The 20,167-nt window shown below is 34.3% G+C and overlaps 2 protein-coding genes across 3 annotated transcripts; one reads left to right on the top strand and one right to left on the bottom strand.

Moving 5' to 3' along the window:
• Nucleotides 1-2,921: 2,921 nt before the first annotated feature.
• On the top strand, nucleotides 2,922-7,392 carry LOC122313078 (cyclin-SDS). Of its 2 annotated transcripts, XM_043127806.1 has the most exons (7): nucleotides 2,922-4,207; nucleotides 4,375-4,542; nucleotides 5,661-5,827; nucleotides 5,954-6,082; nucleotides 6,204-6,384; nucleotides 6,915-6,959; nucleotides 7,054-7,392. In XM_043127806.1, the coding sequence occupies exons 1-7, from the start codon at nucleotides 3,053-3,055 to the stop codon at nucleotides 7,081-7,083; spliced, it is 1,875 nt and encodes a 624-aa protein (XP_042983740.1). In that variant the 5' UTR covers nucleotides 2,922-3,052; the 3' UTR covers nucleotides 7,084-7,392. The 2 variants fall into 2 exon arrangements, with proteins under 2 accessions (XP_042983740.1, XP_042983739.1); XM_043127805.1 differs by lacking the exons at nucleotides 6,915-6,959; nucleotides 7,054-7,392 and having other exon boundaries at nucleotides 6,204-6,863.
• An 856-nt stretch (nucleotides 7,393-8,248) lies between these two features.
• LOC122312913 (protein RGF1 INDUCIBLE TRANSCRIPTION FACTOR 1-like) lies at nucleotides 8,249-11,172 on the bottom strand. Its single transcript, XM_043127586.1, has 4 exons — nucleotides 10,855-11,172; nucleotides 9,835-10,100; nucleotides 8,887-9,045; nucleotides 8,249-8,790 (listed from the first exon to the last, which is right to left on the bottom strand). Exons 2-4 carry the CDS (start codon nucleotides 10,072-10,074, stop codon nucleotides 8,545-8,547), a joined length of 645 nt encoding a protein of 214 aa, XP_042983520.1. The 5' UTR covers nucleotides 10,075-10,100; nucleotides 10,855-11,172; the 3' UTR covers nucleotides 8,249-8,544.
• Between the last annotated feature and the right edge of the window lie 8,995 nt (nucleotides 11,173-20,167).

Raw genomic sequence — 20,167 nt, 5'->3', positions numbered from 1 at the left:
CCCACGTCGCTGACCCACTGTCGCTGACCCGAGGTGATGGCCCACGGGTCTGACCCAAAACTCAGCCCACCAAGCTCACCCAAACAAGCCTCAGGCTTGACCCACCCAACGCACCGGCCTGAACTAAACCCACCCAAGCAAAACAGAGGCCCAACGGTGCTTTCAACCGATCTGCACCCACGACGAACTGAAGAAGTCGGGATTGACAAAATGGGGGAAAGTTTCTCTTCGGTCTCAGTCGCACACCAGAAGTGGGAAAATATTTGCCGAAATGATTCAATCGATCGATTTCTTCCATTTTACTTCAGTCGGGTTTTTTTTTTTTTTCTTCTTCTTCTTCTTCTGCTGACGCCACGTCAGCCAACTGCATGCCGATTACATTTGCCGACTGAGTGTAGAATTGTTGATAGAAAAACTCTACTTGTAACCAACTGAGGGAATCCTTGTGTACCCGGTTGCATAAAAATTTTTATTTTTCCCACCCTCTCATTTCATTCACTCTCTCTCTCTCAATTTTTTTGTTACTCTTTCACTCATTCTTCCCTTCGGATTTTTTTTTCTTCTCCCCACTCTCTGATTTTTTCTTTCTTCCAACCATCGACACAGGGGCTCTCCTCCTTCTCAATTTTCTCTAGTTTCAGACTCTCTCTCTCTCTCTCTCTCTCTCTCTCTCTCTCTCTCTCTCTCGATTTCTTCCCTTCCACTACCACCACCATCAGCCTCAAGCTATGCAGGCCGAGAACCACTCCAGTATGAGTTGTGCTCCGCCCATCTAGAGTCAAGCATCCTATGGCAGTAAGGCCACTGTAAGCTCTCTTTCCCGATTTCTCCCTCCCTCTCCATCTCCTTTGTGCCAAGCTGTAAGCCTCTCTCTCTCTCTCTCTCTCTCTCTCTCTCTCTCTCTCTCTCTCTCTCTCTCTCTCTCTCTCTCTCTCTCTCTTCAGATTCAAAGTAAAAATTCTGATTAAAAGAATCCAAAAATGCGAACCATGCAAAATGAAATAAATATGTTACATTAGCAAAACCACAGGAACCTCCTACGGATAAACATACTATCATCATTGAGCAACCAAATGCTATGAAATAAAATTACTTCTCGCTAAAATTGTCAATTTGGAAACAAATACCTAGTTCTACAAGTTCTTCAGTTCAAAACAAATACCCAGAATGGAAGGAAAAAAAAAAAAACCAATTCTATTTCACTCACTTGAGATATGGCATTTAGCTTCTTATGGTCAAGAGTCACATTGGGATGAGAAACTAGCACAACTGTTTTTTCTTTAACAAGTTGGTGCAAAAATTTTTCCATGATATTTCCATGCTCTTCGAGAAGGGTTTCAAGAAATGGAATCAGGGCTCTGAGTTGCTTCGGATCGAGCCTGGAGGGTGAAGAAGATGAAGAGGGAGTGGTGGTGGGTTCCTCTTTTTTTGGTGGGTCTCTCTTTTTATTTTAATTCAAGAAATAAAATAAACAATAAAAAAATAGCCGGTTGCACCTCGATTTTCATAGCCGGTTGTATCTAGTAGAATAGATGCATATATGCTGCAAAAATGATACAAAGTATTGGAGATAAGATGAGTACACGTTTCTAACACAAGTGTTAAGCTACAAAAGGATTATATAAAAATAATCTTATAAATTAACGTGTTTCATGTGATTCGTCGAATCTTTTTTATAATAAAAATAACTTTAAGAAATCACGTATATTAAGATATATCAATTTGTAAAATTACTTTTATATAATCACTTTGTAAATAGAATATTTCTCTTTAAATATATTGTCAATTTATCATGAGACTGTAAGTTCCTTTTGGCAAGTTAAAATAAATTTAGTCTAACGCCCTTGTGTTATGGCCGAATTAGGATTTAGTTTATGTGAAATTATTATTATTTAAGAAGAGGATGGTGCTCCAATTTTATCGATAAACCCTCACTTGTAGCAGAGAAATAATACCCAAGTTTATGTGCAATTGTTTTAGGAATAACATCCACATGGTACAAGTTATCTCTTACACACCACAAGCTATACTTATTTTTATTATTTTTATTTTTTAAATTTTATTCTTTTGAAACTAATTGAGTTCTTCTACTCATCATTCATATATCACATATTTAGTAAAAGAAAAAAAATTAAAAAAATCATGTATAGTGTGTGGTATGAAGATGATGAGTAGAATTTTTTCTTTTCAATTCGTACAAATATAAAAATGAAAAATTCTATTCATAAGTCTTATATATCACACACTATTCTTTTTATTATTTTTAAATTTTTTTTTCTTACCAAATGTGTGGTATATAGATGATGAGTAAAAGAATTCAATTATTTTAAGAAGAATAAAACTAAAAAAACTTTAAAAAATAAAAAATTGTGTGGTGTGTAGTATATGAGACTTATGAATAGTAAAACTCTATAAAAATTGAAGATTTGGACCTTAAACCACAAAAGTTCAAATTTATACATTTGATTAAGATTTTGGGTCACACTACGGAGATCGAAGGTCTACAGATAGCTAATTGATATTTTTATTTATTTATTGTTTTATTGTATTTTTTTCAAAACATTAAAAAATATTTTTTAATATTAAAAAAAATATAAAACAAAAAAAATTAATTCAATACATTTTTTATTATTTGAAATAAATAAATAAAGAAAAATGAACCTATCGGTGCGAATGCTAGGTATACCATCGCATTTTCCTAAGATTTAATTGTTAGTATTAACAGAAGAAAATAAGGCATAATTGTCGAAATTAATAAGGGAATACCGGAATACAATATATAATTTTTCAATAATGCTGGATCAAAGATTACGAAGACAGCACTTGTACGCGGCCACGTGGACCACAGAACTCATGCTGACGTGGGTCCATACCATATAAAAGAAGTCCGCACCCCAATTCAAGACTCGTCAGCCCTCAACTTCCCATAACCGTTCACACCCTCTCCCTCTCCCTCCTCTCTCTCACCAAAACCGAATCAGTCTCTCCAAATTGAATCGAATACTCTTTTCCCAAACTTCAATCAGAACCCAAACTCAAACGACCACTCACAATGAGAATCACATTGAACCGAGCGAAGCGACGTCTCGAAGCGGAACCCGTGCCGTATATCATCAAGAAGAAGCTCCGTTCGGAGCTACCTCGCCGGAGAAGATCTCAGTTCTCTCCTATCCTATATTCATCTCTTAATTTCTTAGCTATTCCTTTGAAGAATTCTGGTTTTTCCTTTTCTCTGGACTCTACCTCGTGCTCCTACTTCGGCAGCGAAGTTTCGTGCGATTCCAGCAGGGTTTCGGTTGGATTGGAGAGGAATGCGAGGTTGGACTCGAGGAAAGAACAGTTCGGTGATATTAGAGGTTCTAAAGTTCTAGTTCGTGCAAATGAGGTTGTTGGTGATGCGCGGATTCGTAGAGTTACTAGATCGTGTTACAGAAGGAAGGAAAATGAAGGAAAAGGTGGTGAAGTGGAGGTGCCTGAGTTGTCATGTGTGGAGTCAAGTTCAGGAGCTGATGCTGCAATTTTTCGAGAGACTAGCTCCAAGTTGAAGAGCGAAAGTGGAAAAGGAAGTGAAAATGTGAAAGAGATCAAAGGAAATGACGGCTCTGAAGTGGTTTCCAAATCGGAGATTTATTCTGTTAGGCAACTTTCCGATGTAAATACGATATCAAGTGCCAGAAACATGAGCATTCCGTCGAAATTTAAACAGATCGTTCCGGTTAGCTCTGGTGTCGAATCATGCTCTGTGGCGAATTTAGCTGAGGAAGCAACAGAACAAACTGAAAACAGAGCATTGGAATTTGACCTTTCTGAAATTTCAGGAAATCTCCTCGATGCGAATTTCATGATTCCTAACTCGGAGTCGACGGTGGATCAGAAGCAAATGAACTTACGTTTCGACTCTGATCTCGCATGTACAGAACAATTCTCGTACGAAGACATGTCCGAGTATTCTTCCAGTCACGAGACAGCGTTTTCTGATCTACAATCGGAATTTTTCCTGGAAAATTCGGAACAGGAGTTTTCCGATTACACTTTGTCTTCATTAGATTCTGGAAGCCAATTTTCCGAGCGGTCCGAGGAAGATTCAACTTCTTCACATACTTTCTCCCTGCTCCTTCAGTACAGAGAGGAATTCTCGCGGTCAACAACTCCTCTAGACAGGGGAAGTGTTGCACCCCTAGAAAATGAGCATCATGATCAAGCAACTGTGAGCTTTCACTTGCATTTCTTTTGGTTTCTGCTTTTTTATTTTCATCTTCTCGGCAACCAGACACAGGAATATATTACGTCTTTTCATTTTTAAGTTAGTATAACGTATTTTCATTTACGAATTATCTTATTTGATGTACTTTGTATTCGAAAATCTTCAATTAGTATATGAGGTTCGAGGATGAGGCGGACGAAGAGAGTTACAAGGCGTTGAGAGAAAGAGAGAGGAGGACAGTGTCTCTACATAACTACGCCGAGGAGTACTGCTCCAGGACGGAGTACGGCGATCTCGTCCTCCAACAACGGTTGCAAATGGTCCACTGGATCGTTGAGGTCAGTGCCTCCATAGACATCTTTCTTCATATATCAAAATCCCCGTAGTTGGAAACAAAATCTCCTCCGTTTTAGCGAGCTTTCTCACTTCTCAGTGTGCTCCGAGATAGTTGCACACTTGCAAAGTGGAAGCACGTTCAACAAATGCACGGAGAGGCAAAATATTCTCTGAATTGACCGTTCTATTCTTTTCTTTCTTTTAGTAATCATTGGTCCTTCAAGTCATTTTGTGAGAAGTCATACCGCTGGGAAACTGATGCATCATTGTATGCACTTTTCTCGTGTATTGATCCATCGGGACACCGCTCAAGTGTTCGCTAGGTAGTTAGAACTAACGAGTTTTTGTTTTTCTTCTACTGGTCAGCAACTGATACGGAACCCTGTGGGACTGTGCCACAGTCGTAGAGCGGATTCGACAAATGTTCTGAGGGCGGTTTGGTCAATAAATATTAGCAAGGGTTCGCCAGTAGCACGTAAATTTGTGGCACTATAGTTTTAGTTAGCATTTCCCTATTAACTGAACCTATAGGATGTGAATGTGGAGAGCACCAAATGACGCGTGTAGGCTGTCAGTGTTAAGTACATGTTTGTTGGACGATTTTTTCCCACGAGTTTTCGTATACACGAGTAGTGTGGATGATACAGTGTGTTCGGTTTGAAAAACCTGATCTGTTACCTCAAATATATATGTGAAAGATAGACAATTTTCTTTCCTCTTGAATTTTCTATGCCCCCTGTTGGTTCCTCTAAAGAGTAATTAATGACTAGCTTTGGCGCCAAGTACCAAGCCGCAAGCATAGATTTATCATGATCTAAAATCCAAAGAAACTCATAACTGGACAAAATAGCAATATTGGATGAGTGAATATATACCAGCCATCTCTATTTTACTTTTTCTTTAATTATTTAAGAGGTTTTTCAACTGTTGATACTGTTAGTTGTGTACAATCTGCATTGGTTGGTATGGACACGTGGTGTAGTTTTTGTAAAGGACTACTACTAGGATTCGGGAAAGGTGGGAGGTGGCCGGGTGAGCCGATTACATTTTATCACTAGTCACTAATTTGTTTATGCTACATGCTAGTTGCTAATGTATGCACTTTGGTATGAACCGGCAGCAATCTACTGAAAAGAGGCTTCAGCAGGAGACGATGTTCCTAGGAGTTAGCCTCCTAGACCGATTCCTATGCAAAGGATTCTTCAGAGACGAGAGGAACCTTCAAATTGTTGGAATAGCCTGTCTTACCTTAGCCACCAGGATTGAAGAGAATCAGCCTCACAACAGGTTCCGAAGCTAAAACGATTAGCAGAATTCTACCGTCTGCCTAGATGAATGACTTGAAATTCTATGGTTGTCCAGATAAATGAGAATTTTACTAACTGCATTTTTTCTGATTGGGGGGTATTGTAGCGTGCGGGAAGATAATTTCTGCATAGGGAGCAATGTGTACAGCAGATGCGAAGTGGTGGCCATGGAATGGTTAGTACAGGAGCTCCTCAATTTCCAATGTTTCTTGCCCACCATCTACAACTTCTTGTGGTACATCCTTATACCCCTCATTATATCTTAGGACATGTACGGTCTGAGATTTTCATCCAACATTTAACGCAGCTTGTAATGTTTCCTCTACCTACTAATGCTGATACGACATATACCATAGGTTCTACCTTAAAGTTTCTAAAGCTGACGCAGAGGTGGAGAGCAGGGCCAAGTTCCTGGCTGTGCTGGTCGTTTTCGCCGGTGAGCAGCTTTGCTACTGGCCCTCAACAGTTGCAGCTGTTCTTGTGATATTAGCTTCTCTAGAGAGCAGTCAAGAAGCATTCCACCAAAGAGTGATCAAGGTACATATATCTATGCTTGGAATATATAAAACATTATTAGCTACATCGAATCTTGAGGTTAGTTGCTTCGAAGTGTCTAATGAGTAGACCCGGTTTGTGTTACAAATTGAAGTGTTCACAGATTCTATGGTTCAGAAATAGTGGGTTACACAACCCCACTGGCAGCAGTCCCCCACCCTAAAATCCTACCATTTTCTATTAGATCAGTGTTTATTGTCGTTTCAGGCTTTATTCTTTTTATCATCTTCTAATATAGTTTTAACTGATCGAAAAATTATTTTTTATTTTTTATTTATCTATCAATCATTTTATGCAACGTTCAAAGATGGTTAAAAACGATGACGAATACCATTAACCCTTTAAAAATGACAAGGGCTGTTGCGTTACATTACAATAATCCGCTAGTTCTATTATATATTACTCAATTCTGGGTTGTGCCAACTAGCCTCATCGTGATGAGATTGTGCCCTAATGGAACAATAAAAATAAAAATCCAAATTCTTACTCTTTTCACCGTATGATTTTTGCAGACTCACATCAGAACAGAAGATCAGGATTTAAATGAATGCATAGAGGTATGGAGAAAGTAAAATGAATTATTTTAGAGCATTGTTAAATACCAGCCATATCTAAAGCTCCAAGTCTTGATACCCGTATTTGCTGAAACAGAGCCTCGAGTGGCTATTAAGGTACATATGATAGCACGCTAGCTAGCAGGGAAGGAATTGGAACATCCAGCATTATTTGTAGACATTTTTCTTCAGCCATCCCAAAGGCTTGGCTGAAGGTAGCACAAGGTGATCTTTCTCAAACCTGAAAAATACGGAGTTAAAAAACAAAAAAAAAAAAGATTCTTTCTTCATTGTAAGCAAATTACGACAGCTTGTTATAAACTGTCCATAGAAATTAAGAATTCCATCGGTATCTCAATCTCTCTAGCTCTTAACCTTTCAAGTCATTTGTTGTTAATGTGTTCCTGCCTCAAGCAATTAGTTCTACACTTGAACAATACTTTAAAGATTAATGCCAATACAATCATTGTGCAAGCATAGACGTTTCTTTCAAAAAAGAATGAAGGTCATCGTTAAAAAATTATTATTTTTATATAGATTTTATATTTATTTATTTTTTTCAAAATAGATATATGATACTTGCACATTCTGTAACTGAAAATATTAATTTTTAGAATGAATATAAGATACAAAAAATTAATAAATGCACAATATTTACGCAACTCATAACTGAATATAGATTACTTGATCCCCATCCCATGGTTCTAATAGCCTTCACCAAAACCCATGTATTATTAGACGGCCAATGCTACTCTGCCCCTCACTATACTGGGGTCCGGCATATCAGGACACGGATAATCAACGTGGGACTTAACGCGTCTTGACGAAAGCTACCCTCCTATTTCTTCTTTTAGTTCTTATGCACCATCTCACGAAAATCTGTCTAGTGTTACACGAGAATCGGCGGAGCAGATATGTAGACTTGTATTATTTATATATTGTAATAATATTCTAAAAAGGAAACATGCACCGAATTCATCTGCCGACTCTGGCCGAATCCTTGCCCATTCCGATTCACTAGCAACCCTCTCGAGTCTCGGCTTTTTTACTTTTAGCGTCCCCTTCTTTGTCTGCCACTTTCACATGGAAAACAGAAAACCCAAAGATTTCTGCCATAATTAAGGGAGGGGGAAGGGCCCACTTATGATAAATATTGATCTAATATGAATCAAGCACCCAAATCGTACGCAGTGCGAATAGAAAACATTGACGCACTTGTTTTTATTGTGAAGGGAGGGGAATATCCAAAGCAACCTTAGCACTTAGGAAATACAAAGTTGCCAAACTGAGAGTTACATGATCAACCAAATGCCTCGTGTTAATAAGAAAGCAACTATTTTTCTCATCTTTACAATCTTTCTTATGCTGTAGATTCTTCAAAAAAATTCTTCGGGCCGGGAAAGATTTTTACATCGGGGAATTTTTAATAGCACTTCTGTTTTAGCACCTTGATAATATTAAAAAAATGTAAAAAAAAAAAGTGGCAAATGAAAATGAACAGAAACTGTATACGAAATATAAGGAATGGAAAGAACAAAAGAAAGAAAGTGGGAGGGGAGGGGAAGGGGGTATGGTTTGTTTAAGCATGTCAGAAATGAGGCGCCCTCAAAGGGATGCATTTCCTCTTGTGCCGGGGCTTCCTTGGCTTCAAAGCTGAACTTACCCCGGTCCTTATCTCCTCCGATGAATCAGCCACTGAGATCGACGATTCCATTTCATTCGTGTCTGTTTCTTGATGGCAGTTTTCCTCTAAAGTTGTAACAGCTTCTGGAGTCGGGAAGGGGATCATCAAATCATGGCTTTGATCCATGGGCTTCACTGAAACTGCAGAGACCTGAAAATATATGTAGAGCATAAAAATGGCTAATCCTTTTTCAAGTGTTCAAGCAAAGAGCATATCATTCCAAAAAAATGAGGATTATGATCATACCTTGCATGCAATGGAACAGAAGCGGTTATTAAGGTCTTGTAAGTATCTCTCACAAGCTTCACAAGTACCACCAAACTTTGATTTAGTTGAGGGTTTTGTATCTTTGGATTGAGGCCGAGGATTGATATGCACGGCCTTTTCGCCATTGATTTTATATGTCTGCCGAAACCGAAATCAAGTCATCATTAGTTGAATGTAGATTTTAATGTACTCATTCATAAACAAAGAAGATAAAAATAACAAAATAAACAGTTGCAAGTAATCACTGATTGAAGATATCACCCATAACTAAAACGGGCAGACCAATCAAAGAGAACTATCATCAGCAATATAATTCAGAAAAATAATTTTCCATCAACATGAGAAATCAAGCAGACTGATTAAATTTGTGATTGAATTTAAAGTATTAATTATTGCACAGGCCCTTGGCAAGGAGTTTCCCGCAAGTGCACTTCTGGTAATTCAAGGAAAAAATCCCCCAGTCCGATGGTCCCTAGAGATTGTTTGCCTCCAAAGAGATTTGAACCTTAGCCAAGACCTTTACCACTTGAGCCAACCCCCAGGGATTAAATAAACATTAATTCAGTTGTAAAGATTATGTGGAAGATGAAATAATTTAGGTCAAGGGTTGGAGCTTAAGTAATGATATATGAAATATAATCAATATCAGTTGAAGTAAAGATCAATTTATTAATTAGAATAAGAACACCAATGAAGTAGTAAAAATGACCAAAATATGAATTGAACTCCACTTAGGAGTAAAAACAATCAGAAACCCATTAATGCATGTTCATAATTATTAACAAAACAACTAACACAAAAATTATGTGATTACATCAGTGCCAATTAATACCTGATGAACTATATGATATATCCAATTTATATTTCAAAGCGACAATGTCGGAAAAAATAAAATTCTCATCAGATTGAATAAGAATACAGAAAAACCTGAATTTTAGAGCAGTCAAGATGCTTCTGCATTTCATGAAGGCGGACAACATCATGGTAGACATATTTGCAGATTTGAAGCCGCCGGTGGAAGCAATGAGCTGCCATACAGTGCCTGCAAAACCCAAGACTACAATCGATGCAAAATACATTCTCTTCATTTTTGCGAATCTCCTGATGATGAATGCAAGAACCAAAGAATTTGCTCTGCAAAAGGGTACTAAGCCAATCTGTTTTCATTTCTTTATACAAAACTTATACCCTACCTGCAAAATACCCATTTCATTAGCTGCATAAACTTCAGAATACGCCCTAGAAAAATTTAGAGAATTATATAATCAACAGAGCTTTCAAAATTCAATGATCAAACTCTATCAAGATAAGGCAAATCTTTGATTCATCTGGTACCTTAATTATCTGTATAATCCATTTGCTAGGCAAAAAAATTTATGTTTTAGTCATCAAATTCACAAAACCTTAGTCAAATTCACCCTAAGTCATTTCAAGGTCCATCACTTAAAATTTAGAATTGAATAATAAAGTAATTTCATAGTCATCAAATTCACAAAACCCCAGTCAAATTCACAAGACCCTTTAAGAAATTCAAAGCTATAACATAAGGAATCTAACTTCAACATCTAAGATTCAACGCCCATTGGGAAAATTTATGAAAGCCCAACGTAATCGAAATATACCAATAAAAGAAAAATTAGATTAGTTGAATCGAGATGCAGTTTTTGTAGTCACCACAGTACAAAGAATATGAGAATGTAAATTTAAGCACTTGGAAACTAGAGATTGATATCAATTGCCAAAGAATTAGTTTTCAGGAAAAAAAATCAATAGCCAAAGGAATTCAATAACAGTGAACGAGTAATTAACTAAGCAATTTGTAAAATAACATAAAGCGAATGCCATGTTGTCTGTAATCAAGAACAGTCTCATCAAATAAAAGAGAAAAAAATGAAAACTTTAAGACCCCATTAACAAATAACCAAAGAATGAGGAGAGTGATCTTACCATTTCAGATTTCAGACAGAAATTGCTGTAATTGGTGGGTTTCAACGGGCAATCACAATCACAAAGAAAGATGAGAAATCTCAAAGAATTTTATGGGTTGTAAGTAAAAGAGCAGGATGGTGAGGTGAGAAGAGAAGAGAAACTACAATGCAAATGGAAATCTGTGAAAAAAAATTAAAAAAAGAAAGAAATATAAAGGAAAAGAAAAAGTATAAATGGAAACAAAAATGATACAGAGGGTGCTGCCTACTTCACACTTATAGAAGAAAGAGGAAGGAGGGCCAACAATCGGCGGGAAGGTGAAGTTAGTGCAACCCTTGGATTGAAATTCATCGAATGGTCATGTTTGTGGAGTCATATTTTCTATGATAGTGTCAGTGTGGGCCATTTAAGTTTTCTCGTGGGACCATTATTATTAAGGCCTTCCCCCAAAAAAATAACCTAAAAGTGTTGAAAAGTTGCATTTGTCATGATTTATTAGCAACTTTTTCCTTCCTCCGAGATTTTCGCTTTTCGGTGTTTTTTTTTTTTTTTTTTTTTTAATTTAGTGGGGATTCATATATATTTTTAATTAAGATGTTTAGATTTAGGAACAGTTTTAGTAGTTAGTTGAGATAAGATAGAATTAAAAGTTGATTAAAATATTGTTAGAATCTTATTTTTATTTTAAAATTTAAAAAATTTGAATTATTTATTAAGTTTTATTTAGATATTTGAGAAAGTTGTAATGATTAAGACTAATTCAATTATTAGAATATTTTGATAATACTTCATTATCATTGATTATTTTATCATTATTTTTTATCTATTTTTTATTATTTTTTACTACTATTTAATATTTTATTATTATTTTTTCGTTATTTTTTATAACTATTAACAGAATATCTGAGAACTCAGTACTTAAACAAAATCTAAATGTGATAAGATAAAATGAGTAGATATAATTTTAGTATCCAAACCACCCCCTTAGGGACCGAAATAAATAGTGAGTTTTCTAACTATTATTTTCTCAAGTTCTCAATTTTATTAGACATTTTAATAAATCTTAATTTTTCAAAATTTAAGTTTTAAAAATTGAATTAAAAGTATAAGGGGTTTTAAATTTTAAATCTCATATTACAATAAATTATAAATTTACTGGGAAAATAATAAAAATAAAAGGGGCCCCGTGAATTCTGAGTGTCTAAAGCATAAGGCATGCCATAATTATGACACTAGTAACGAGAACTAAAGCCATGTTTGTTTCAATGGAAATTTGTTTTTTTTTTTTAATATTTTTGTATTTTATGATATATGGTAGAAATGGTCAACAAAATACAGATCACGTGATCAATGAAAAATGTGACTTTTGAGAAAAGTCGAATAAATAACTGTTTGTTTTTTTATTTTTAAAGAAAAAAACCACAGTTATTTCCTATGACATAATAGGCATAAAAACAAAAACAAAAATAGTTGTGATGGTTTTCGAGCCTACCAAATGCTCCTAAGAGTCAAGCTGGGCGGCAGCAGCTAGCCCAATTTTGAGTTTTTTTTTTTTTTTTTTTTTAATATATTTAAAAATTTTTAAAAAATAAAAAATATATTAATACACTAAAATCACTTCTTTAATTATTAAATAAAAAAATTAGATTAATGAACAGTCATTTAGAGAGCCATAAAATTAGAGCGACAGACCGTCATTTTTGATGCTCCAAAATATTTTACACATTATTTTTCATATTTTTAAAAAAAGATATGTTATACATCAGTCTCTATTTATCCTATTCACCCCGCAGTCTATATCTAATGTAGGTTTTTTTTTTTTTTTTAATGTCAGACTCATCACCAAACTCATCTCTCTCATCGATCTCTCTCTCTCTCTCCTCAAGCTCTCTCTCTCTTCAACCTCTATCTCATCGAACCTCCTCTCTCTATTCAAGCACTCTCTCATTGAACCCCCACTCCCCCTCTCTCTCTCTCTCTTCAATCTCAACTTTGGGTTGGTTTGATTTTTATTTTTTTTTAATCAATTTTTCTACATGCAAGGCACTAAGTGAGAGATGAAGGGAAGGGATTCGTGGGGGAGATGAAAGGGTTAGGGCATAACCAGTTCACTTGTAGTGAACCTGATTTGCCACGTAGAGTGTAGAGTAGTAAATTGGCTGATGAGTAGATTATTTTCTTTAAAAATTAACAAAAAATAAGAAACTTAATTAAAAATATTTTATACAAACATTCTATAAAAATATTCTACATAACATTCTATACTTGTAGCATTCACATTGATCTCCCAATAACTGCTAATTAGCCAAATTTTAGTAAAGAACATAAAGAGTTATAAAATTTGGCTACTTTTGACCCCCAAATCAACTTTTAATTTTAGGCTTGGTTTGGATATATTTAATAGTATGAGATTAGATATATCTAATAGTATTGATGGTTAAAATAGGGAAAAAAAAAAGATTTTTGTAAATTTTAGCTAGATTTTTTAGGGGGAATGATCTTATTTGTTTTTTTTTTATTTATTTTAATAACTGAAACAAGCATCATTCATTAGCAAGTATCACAATATTTAAGGATACATAGATAGTCATTTCAAGAATAACATACTGCCTAATAATATCAGGGATAGAGTGCCACTACATTATGATATCCTCCACATGTTTGTAACTTTTAGCCAATGCATGTGCTACAGAATTTACTTCATGAGGGGCCTAATAGAATTCAACAGCTTGAAAAATGTTAGTCAAACTCCTCCTCAGCATTCAACATTTCAACAATAGTTTGTGAATCCGTCTTAACTTCTTTGTTTTTAATTTACATTCAAACCCCCTTTTCAAAATTTACATTCAAACTAACAAAACCTTTCTAATTATTCTCACTCTTTGTCCAATATTGGCTTATTTTTTGTTATTCTTTTACACATTTTTTGTATACATAAATTATAGGACTTTGTGTGAATCATAAAAAAGAGTTGGGCTACTATGTCACCCAGGTAGTTTTTTTTTTTTTTTTCTTTTTACATTTTATTAGTATATTTAATCATATTTTTTTAAAAAAATATATCAATATATTCAAAATTATTTTCTTAATTATTAAGTAAAAAAATTAACCAACGACCACTTTAAACGGGCCTGGCAAGTGTGTTTGGGTACCAAGAGTACCTCAACTTTCTTCAACACTTCTCACTATTATTCATTACTTTATTATTACTTTTCACATACTTTTATTACTATTCATTACATTTCACCTATTTTTTATTACTATTCATTATTTTATTATTAATTTTTACTTATTTTTTATTACTATTCACAACTCTTTTCAACACTTTTCAACATCCAAACCTATCCACAAGAGCTTTTCCTAAAAATAGCAAGCTAGTGTTATATTAATAGTTGTCAAGTCCTATAATTTATAATTAGTCCTATAATTTATAATTTATATATGTCATAAATTATAGGACTTGACAATGAGAAAAGTTCCTTTATTTTTTTTCTTTTTCTTTTTCTTTTTGTTTTTTTATGGTTTTTGGTCCTCAATTTATGTTTGGTCGGCTGGAAAGATAAAATTTACCTCAAAATCTTAATAGGATACCCTGACATGAAATGACAGTATACAGCAAAAGATGACTTTGACTTTTGTTTGCGCTTTTAAAAAGAAAAAGAGTGGCTCTAAGCCTCCGAGTCGGAGTGTATTTCATCTGTTTTTTTTTTATATGTATGTTTTTAATATTTAAAAAAAAACAAAAAACAAAATTCACAACATCTAAATGTAGAAACTGACTTCTTGTTGTAATCATGAATGACTTGTACAACATATATTCAATGGGAATGAGTCGGTGTAAAATAACCGACTTAGAGTAAGTAACCAACTTGAACTTTAACTCTATTTACAAATGAACTATTTACAGAGAGATTTTTAGAATCTTAACGCTAAGCTGGAAGTTGTAATAGGTCCCTCAAGATGGAGTGTGTAGATTGTGAATACCCATCTTGGATAGAAGATTAATAAAAAGAACATACCCAAGAGGCAAAAGGCTTAATGAGAATGTTTGCAAGTTGGTGATCAAACTTGACATATAGAGTCCGTATAATGCCAACTTGAATTTTCTCTCTAATAAGATGGCAATTTACTTCTTTCTATATGCTTAGTATGTTCGTGATAAAAAGGATTAGTAGCAACTATGTGGATAGTTGCTTGACTCTCACAGAAAAGTAGGGCAGATTATAGATGGGAAATATGAAGGTTTGTGAGCAAGTGAAGAAGCCAAGAAATTTCACAAGTAGCTGCCGCCATGGATCTACATTCAACCTCTACTGAGGAGAGAGACACAACACTTTACTTCTTTGATTTCCAAGAAATTAAAACATCTTCAAGAAAAATACAAAAACCAGTGACAGACTTCCTTGTATCAAGGCATCCAACCCAATCAGAATCACAAAACACTTTAAGATGCGAGCTGGAAGTTGCAAATAAGAAAAGAGCTTGGCGTAGTGCTGACTTGAGATATCTCAAAACTCTATTGGCAGCATCGAGGTGGGGTTGTCTAGGTTGATCAAGAAACTGACTTAATACCTGGACTGAATAATTGAGATCAGTTCTTGTAATGGTGAGATACAACAAACGCCCAATCAATCTTCTATAAGCACTTGAATTAGATAATAACTCTCCTTCAACACTACTTAATTTCAAGTTCTGTTCCATGGGAAATTTGACTGGTTTGGATGCAAGCAAACCATAATCTGAAAGTATCTCAAGAGCCTACTTCCTTTGATAAACAAAAACCCTTTTGGAGCTTCTAGCAACTTCAAGGCCAACAAAATATTTCAGAGGACCAAGATCATTTAACTTGAATTGAGTATTTAGAAATGAAGTCAATTCATGTATGGAAACAGTAATATTACTTGCCAAAACTATGTCATCTACACAGATCAAGAGAGTAATAAAATTTGAATTAGTGTGCTTAACAAATAGAGAATAATCTGCCTTTGACTGGACAAACCCATGTGAAATCAAAGTGGTTGAAAATTTAGAAACAACTGTTTGGAGGCTTGCTTGAGGCCATACAATGACTTATGTAACTTGCAAACTTGAGAGTCTAATTTTGGAGAAAAACCAAGAGGTAATGTCATATAGACCTCCTCATGAAGGTCACAATGTAGGAAGGCATTGTTTACATCTAGTTGATGTAAGTGCCAATTATGAGCTACCCAAACTATCATTATTTTAATTGCACGAGAAAATGTTTCAGAATAGTGAATGCCCTCATTTGGAGTATACCCTTTTGCAACTAACCGAGCTTGTAGTGTTCCAAGTTACCATCTAATTTGTACTTGACCTTATAGATCCACTTACACCCTATAAGAACTTTATTGGGTGGTAAATCAATGATAGACCAAGTAAGACTTTCCTCTAGAGCCTTAATCTCAGCTACCATAGCCTCACGCCAGTGAGGGTATTTAACAACTTCATGGAAGAATTTGGGCTCAAAATGTGAGAGCAATGCCAATGAAAAAGCTTTATGAGTTGAAGAAAAACAGTCATAAGAGAGACAAGAAGAAAGAGGATACTTAATACCTGGTTAAGATTGAGTATGACCTGTATTCTAAACAGAAGATGAAGGAGCTAAAGAAGAGGATGCCAATTGGCAATGAAATTCTTGCAAGTAACCAGGCTGTTTCCTAACACATGTTGACCTTCTAGTAGAGGGAAAAGAAAGATGATTTGTTTGGATATGAGTGTTATTTGTTTAAGGATTATTAATAGGAGGATGTGAGTGAGAAGGAATAGATGAGGGATCAAAAGAACTAACAGGTAAAGAATCAAAAGATTTGGTAGGAGAGTTAGAGGATAAAGTGGAATAAGGAAAGACAGACTCATGGAAAACTACATCTCTGGAGACAAATATAGACTTATTTGTGAGATTCAAAAGCTTGTACCCTTTAGATCCATGAGGATACCCTAGGAAGATGCAAGGAAGAGCTCGGGGTGCAAATTTGGATTGATTATGTGTAAGAGTAGATGCAAGAGAGATATTGTACTGTGTTTGAGTCAAAAAAAAAAGAAATTTTGAAGCAATGATATTGTCTGAGATTTATGAGATATAAGATAGACCCAAGTACACCTAGTATAATCATATACAACTGTTAAGAAATATTAAGAAATATCAAGAGAAGGGATTGAAAATGGTTCCCAAATATCGCAATGAATCAGATCAAAAGCACATTTAGTGTGAATGTGACTTGATGGAAATGGCAATCTACGTTGCTTTGCAAGAGGACAAACAATACATACAAGGTCAGATTTAGAAGTAATATTGGGTACATTATTTTGTAACAACTGAAGTATAGAATTTGAAACATGTCCCAGGTGATAATGCCAAGTATCGAAAGAATTACACGGCACAGAAATAGAAGAACTGATATTGAGAGAAACAATGTCTGAGACATGAGTATTTACAGAATTATTAGCAACACTAGGAAAAGGAATTGATGATGGATTTGGAGTACATGGAATTGGTTGCAGCAAGTAGTAAAGACCCTCTTGTCCTTACCCACTCCAATTGTCTTCCAGCTTAACAGATCCTAAATAAAATAGAAACCAGATATAAAGATCAAACAACAACGTAGTGAAGAGATTAATTTGCTGACTGGAATCAAATTGACAGCAAAATCAGGAACATATAGAACGTTGTCCAAAGTTAATGTATTGGATAGTCGAATACTCCCAATATGTGTAACAGAAATATTAGATCCATTTGGAAGCTTAACAGAGGAATTACCTTTGGTAGGAGGAGAAGAAAACAAGGACAAAGAATTGACCATATGGTTAGTTGCACCAATGTCAATTATCTAAGAACAATCATATTTGATAGAGAATTAGGGTTACAGAGAATAAGATAGAAATCGGAAGAGAAGAAGGGAAGGTTTTTCCCTCCAACTAACTATATTTATACTGAATGTATTACAATGCTACGTTTTATGACTTAACAAAACTACTTCATTATTAAAGAACAAAACGACAATGTTAAACTTACTAAAAAGGAGATATGAAACAATATTGTCCCACTAAAACACAAACAACTAAAAGCATACTAAAAATGACCACGTATCAACATTGTGCTGTACAACTGGAGATTCGTTATGATTACTAGAAACATTACAAGAAACTTGTGAAATATGCTGTAACTATTTATGAAACTTCTTGTCTTGTGCCTCTCGATCAATCTTCGCAACTTCTTGTTGCTTCAACAACAATCCAAGTGCATCCTCAATCTATTTTTTATGTCGATCCTATTGTTAAGGTAAGTGATTTATTGAATCAACTATTTGTGCATACGAACGTGTTCCTTCTGCCATGGCTGACAAATACCAACTGTAATGGACCCAAATTGACTGATTCGAGAGAGTCACTTTCCAGAAATTAGGGTTATAAAGAAGAAGATAGAAATCAGAAGAGAAAAAGGTAGAAGGAGTTGACTAAATTATCGTTTAAGGTTTTTCTCTCCAACTAATTGTATTTATACTAAATGCATTACAAACGATGCGTTTTATGACTTAACAAAACTACTTCATTATTAAGGAACAAAACGACTGCGTTAGCTTACTAAACAGGAGATATGAAACGACATCGTCCTACTAAAATACAAACAACTAAATGCATACTAAAAACGACCATGTATCAACTTCCATTTAACAACTAACCACCACCAATGACCTTGCCTTATCAAGACACATCTGCCACGACACTGCACCTTGCCCACTTGCACACTTCCACTCTAGCACCTTCACAGTCCATAATAGAATTCAACAACCATGGTATTGCATCGTTAAGAAGCAAAAAATATAGGAGCATTCAAATTAGAAGATTTTACGTAAGTACCATCGATGAAGCCGACTTTATTCTTGGCTGTTAGTGTCATTAGCATTGACCTACTCCAAGTCTGGTAATTCTCTCCAAGAAGTGGCTGAGATACAAGTATGACTTAAAGTAAGTAACCAACATGAACTTGAACTCTATTTACTAATGAACTATTTACAGAGAAACTTCTAGAATCTTAATGAGAATCTTAATGCTCAGTTGAAAGTTGTAATACTGGAGGTTGTAATAACATCATTAAAAAAAAAATTCTTAATCACTTAAAAACAATTGCATTGGGACACACTATCAGGATCCAACTTCAGTGGATTTAGCATTTCTGGAAAAAAAAAAAAAAAAAAAAAAGTTTGACGTGAAGATATGTTTAGATAAGGAAAATGTTTTATCTTATCTTATTTCATTTTATTATTAGTACTTTTTCAAATTTCTACGTAAAAGATAATAAACAATTCAAAATTTTCAAATCTCAAAATAATAATAATAATATTAAAAAATAATAAACTAATAATATTTTATTTAATTTTCATCTAAAATTATCTCATCTCATCTCACTGTTCAAACCGCATCTAAAATAATAAAAGAGTTGTCGTTTTACAATTTGCTCCGAAAGTTTTTATATTTCTCAATTGATTTGTTTTTGAATTAAAATTTCAGAATGCATTTATCTTTGCCAATATGGCAATATGAGCAAAACCAAAATCTAGAAATTAGTATATACCACTCCTCTTTGAACAACTGTATTATTTTTCAATATTTTTTTAGAGAAAAGATATTTACAAATACATAAAGTTATGCCCTATTTATATAAATTATTCAAACAGATAATTTTTAAAGCTAAAATGACTGCTGCACCACTCATTTCATATTTCTATCACTTGCTCTAGATTTTAGACTTAAAACAAAATCTCGATCCACGGGAATGTTTGGAGAATGATAGTAGAATTTTGTAAATAATAGTAAAATAATTTTTTATTAATAATGAGATAAGTATTTATCAGGTTTTGAAAAATGAGAACGAAAAAATTGAATAAAAAATATTATAAAATTAAAATATTGTTAGAATATAATTTTTAGAGAAATTCTAGTTGCAGTCTTGAGTGTGGGACTACGTGTGCAATCTCATTGATGAATGATGGTAAAAGAGGAAAAAAAATATCATTTTAAAAAGGATATTATTGTTAGTTTTAAATTTTTTTTAAACATAACTATATAGATTTGCATGAGCAGTCCCCAAATAGAGACTGTATGTAGACTAACTCTAATTTTAATATTATTTTTATTTTGAGATTTGAGAAAATTGAATTCTTTTTTATTTGAAAAGTTGTAAATATTAATTTAAAGGTATATATATTTCAATGATGTTTAAAAAGGAAATGAGATAAAATGATAAATTTATGTAGCTAAAGTGAGGTAGCGGGGGAATGCTACTTGAAAGTTGTCCCATTAGTCCTGTCTG

Source organism: Carya illinoinensis, chromosome 6 (genome assembly GCF_018687715.1).
Source record: "Carya illinoinensis cultivar Pawnee chromosome 6, C.illinoinensisPawnee_v1, whole genome shotgun sequence".
NCBI lineage: Eukaryota > Viridiplantae > Streptophyta > Magnoliopsida > Fagales > Juglandaceae > Carya > Carya illinoinensis.
This window is presented reverse-complemented; position numbering and strand designations above follow the sequence as displayed.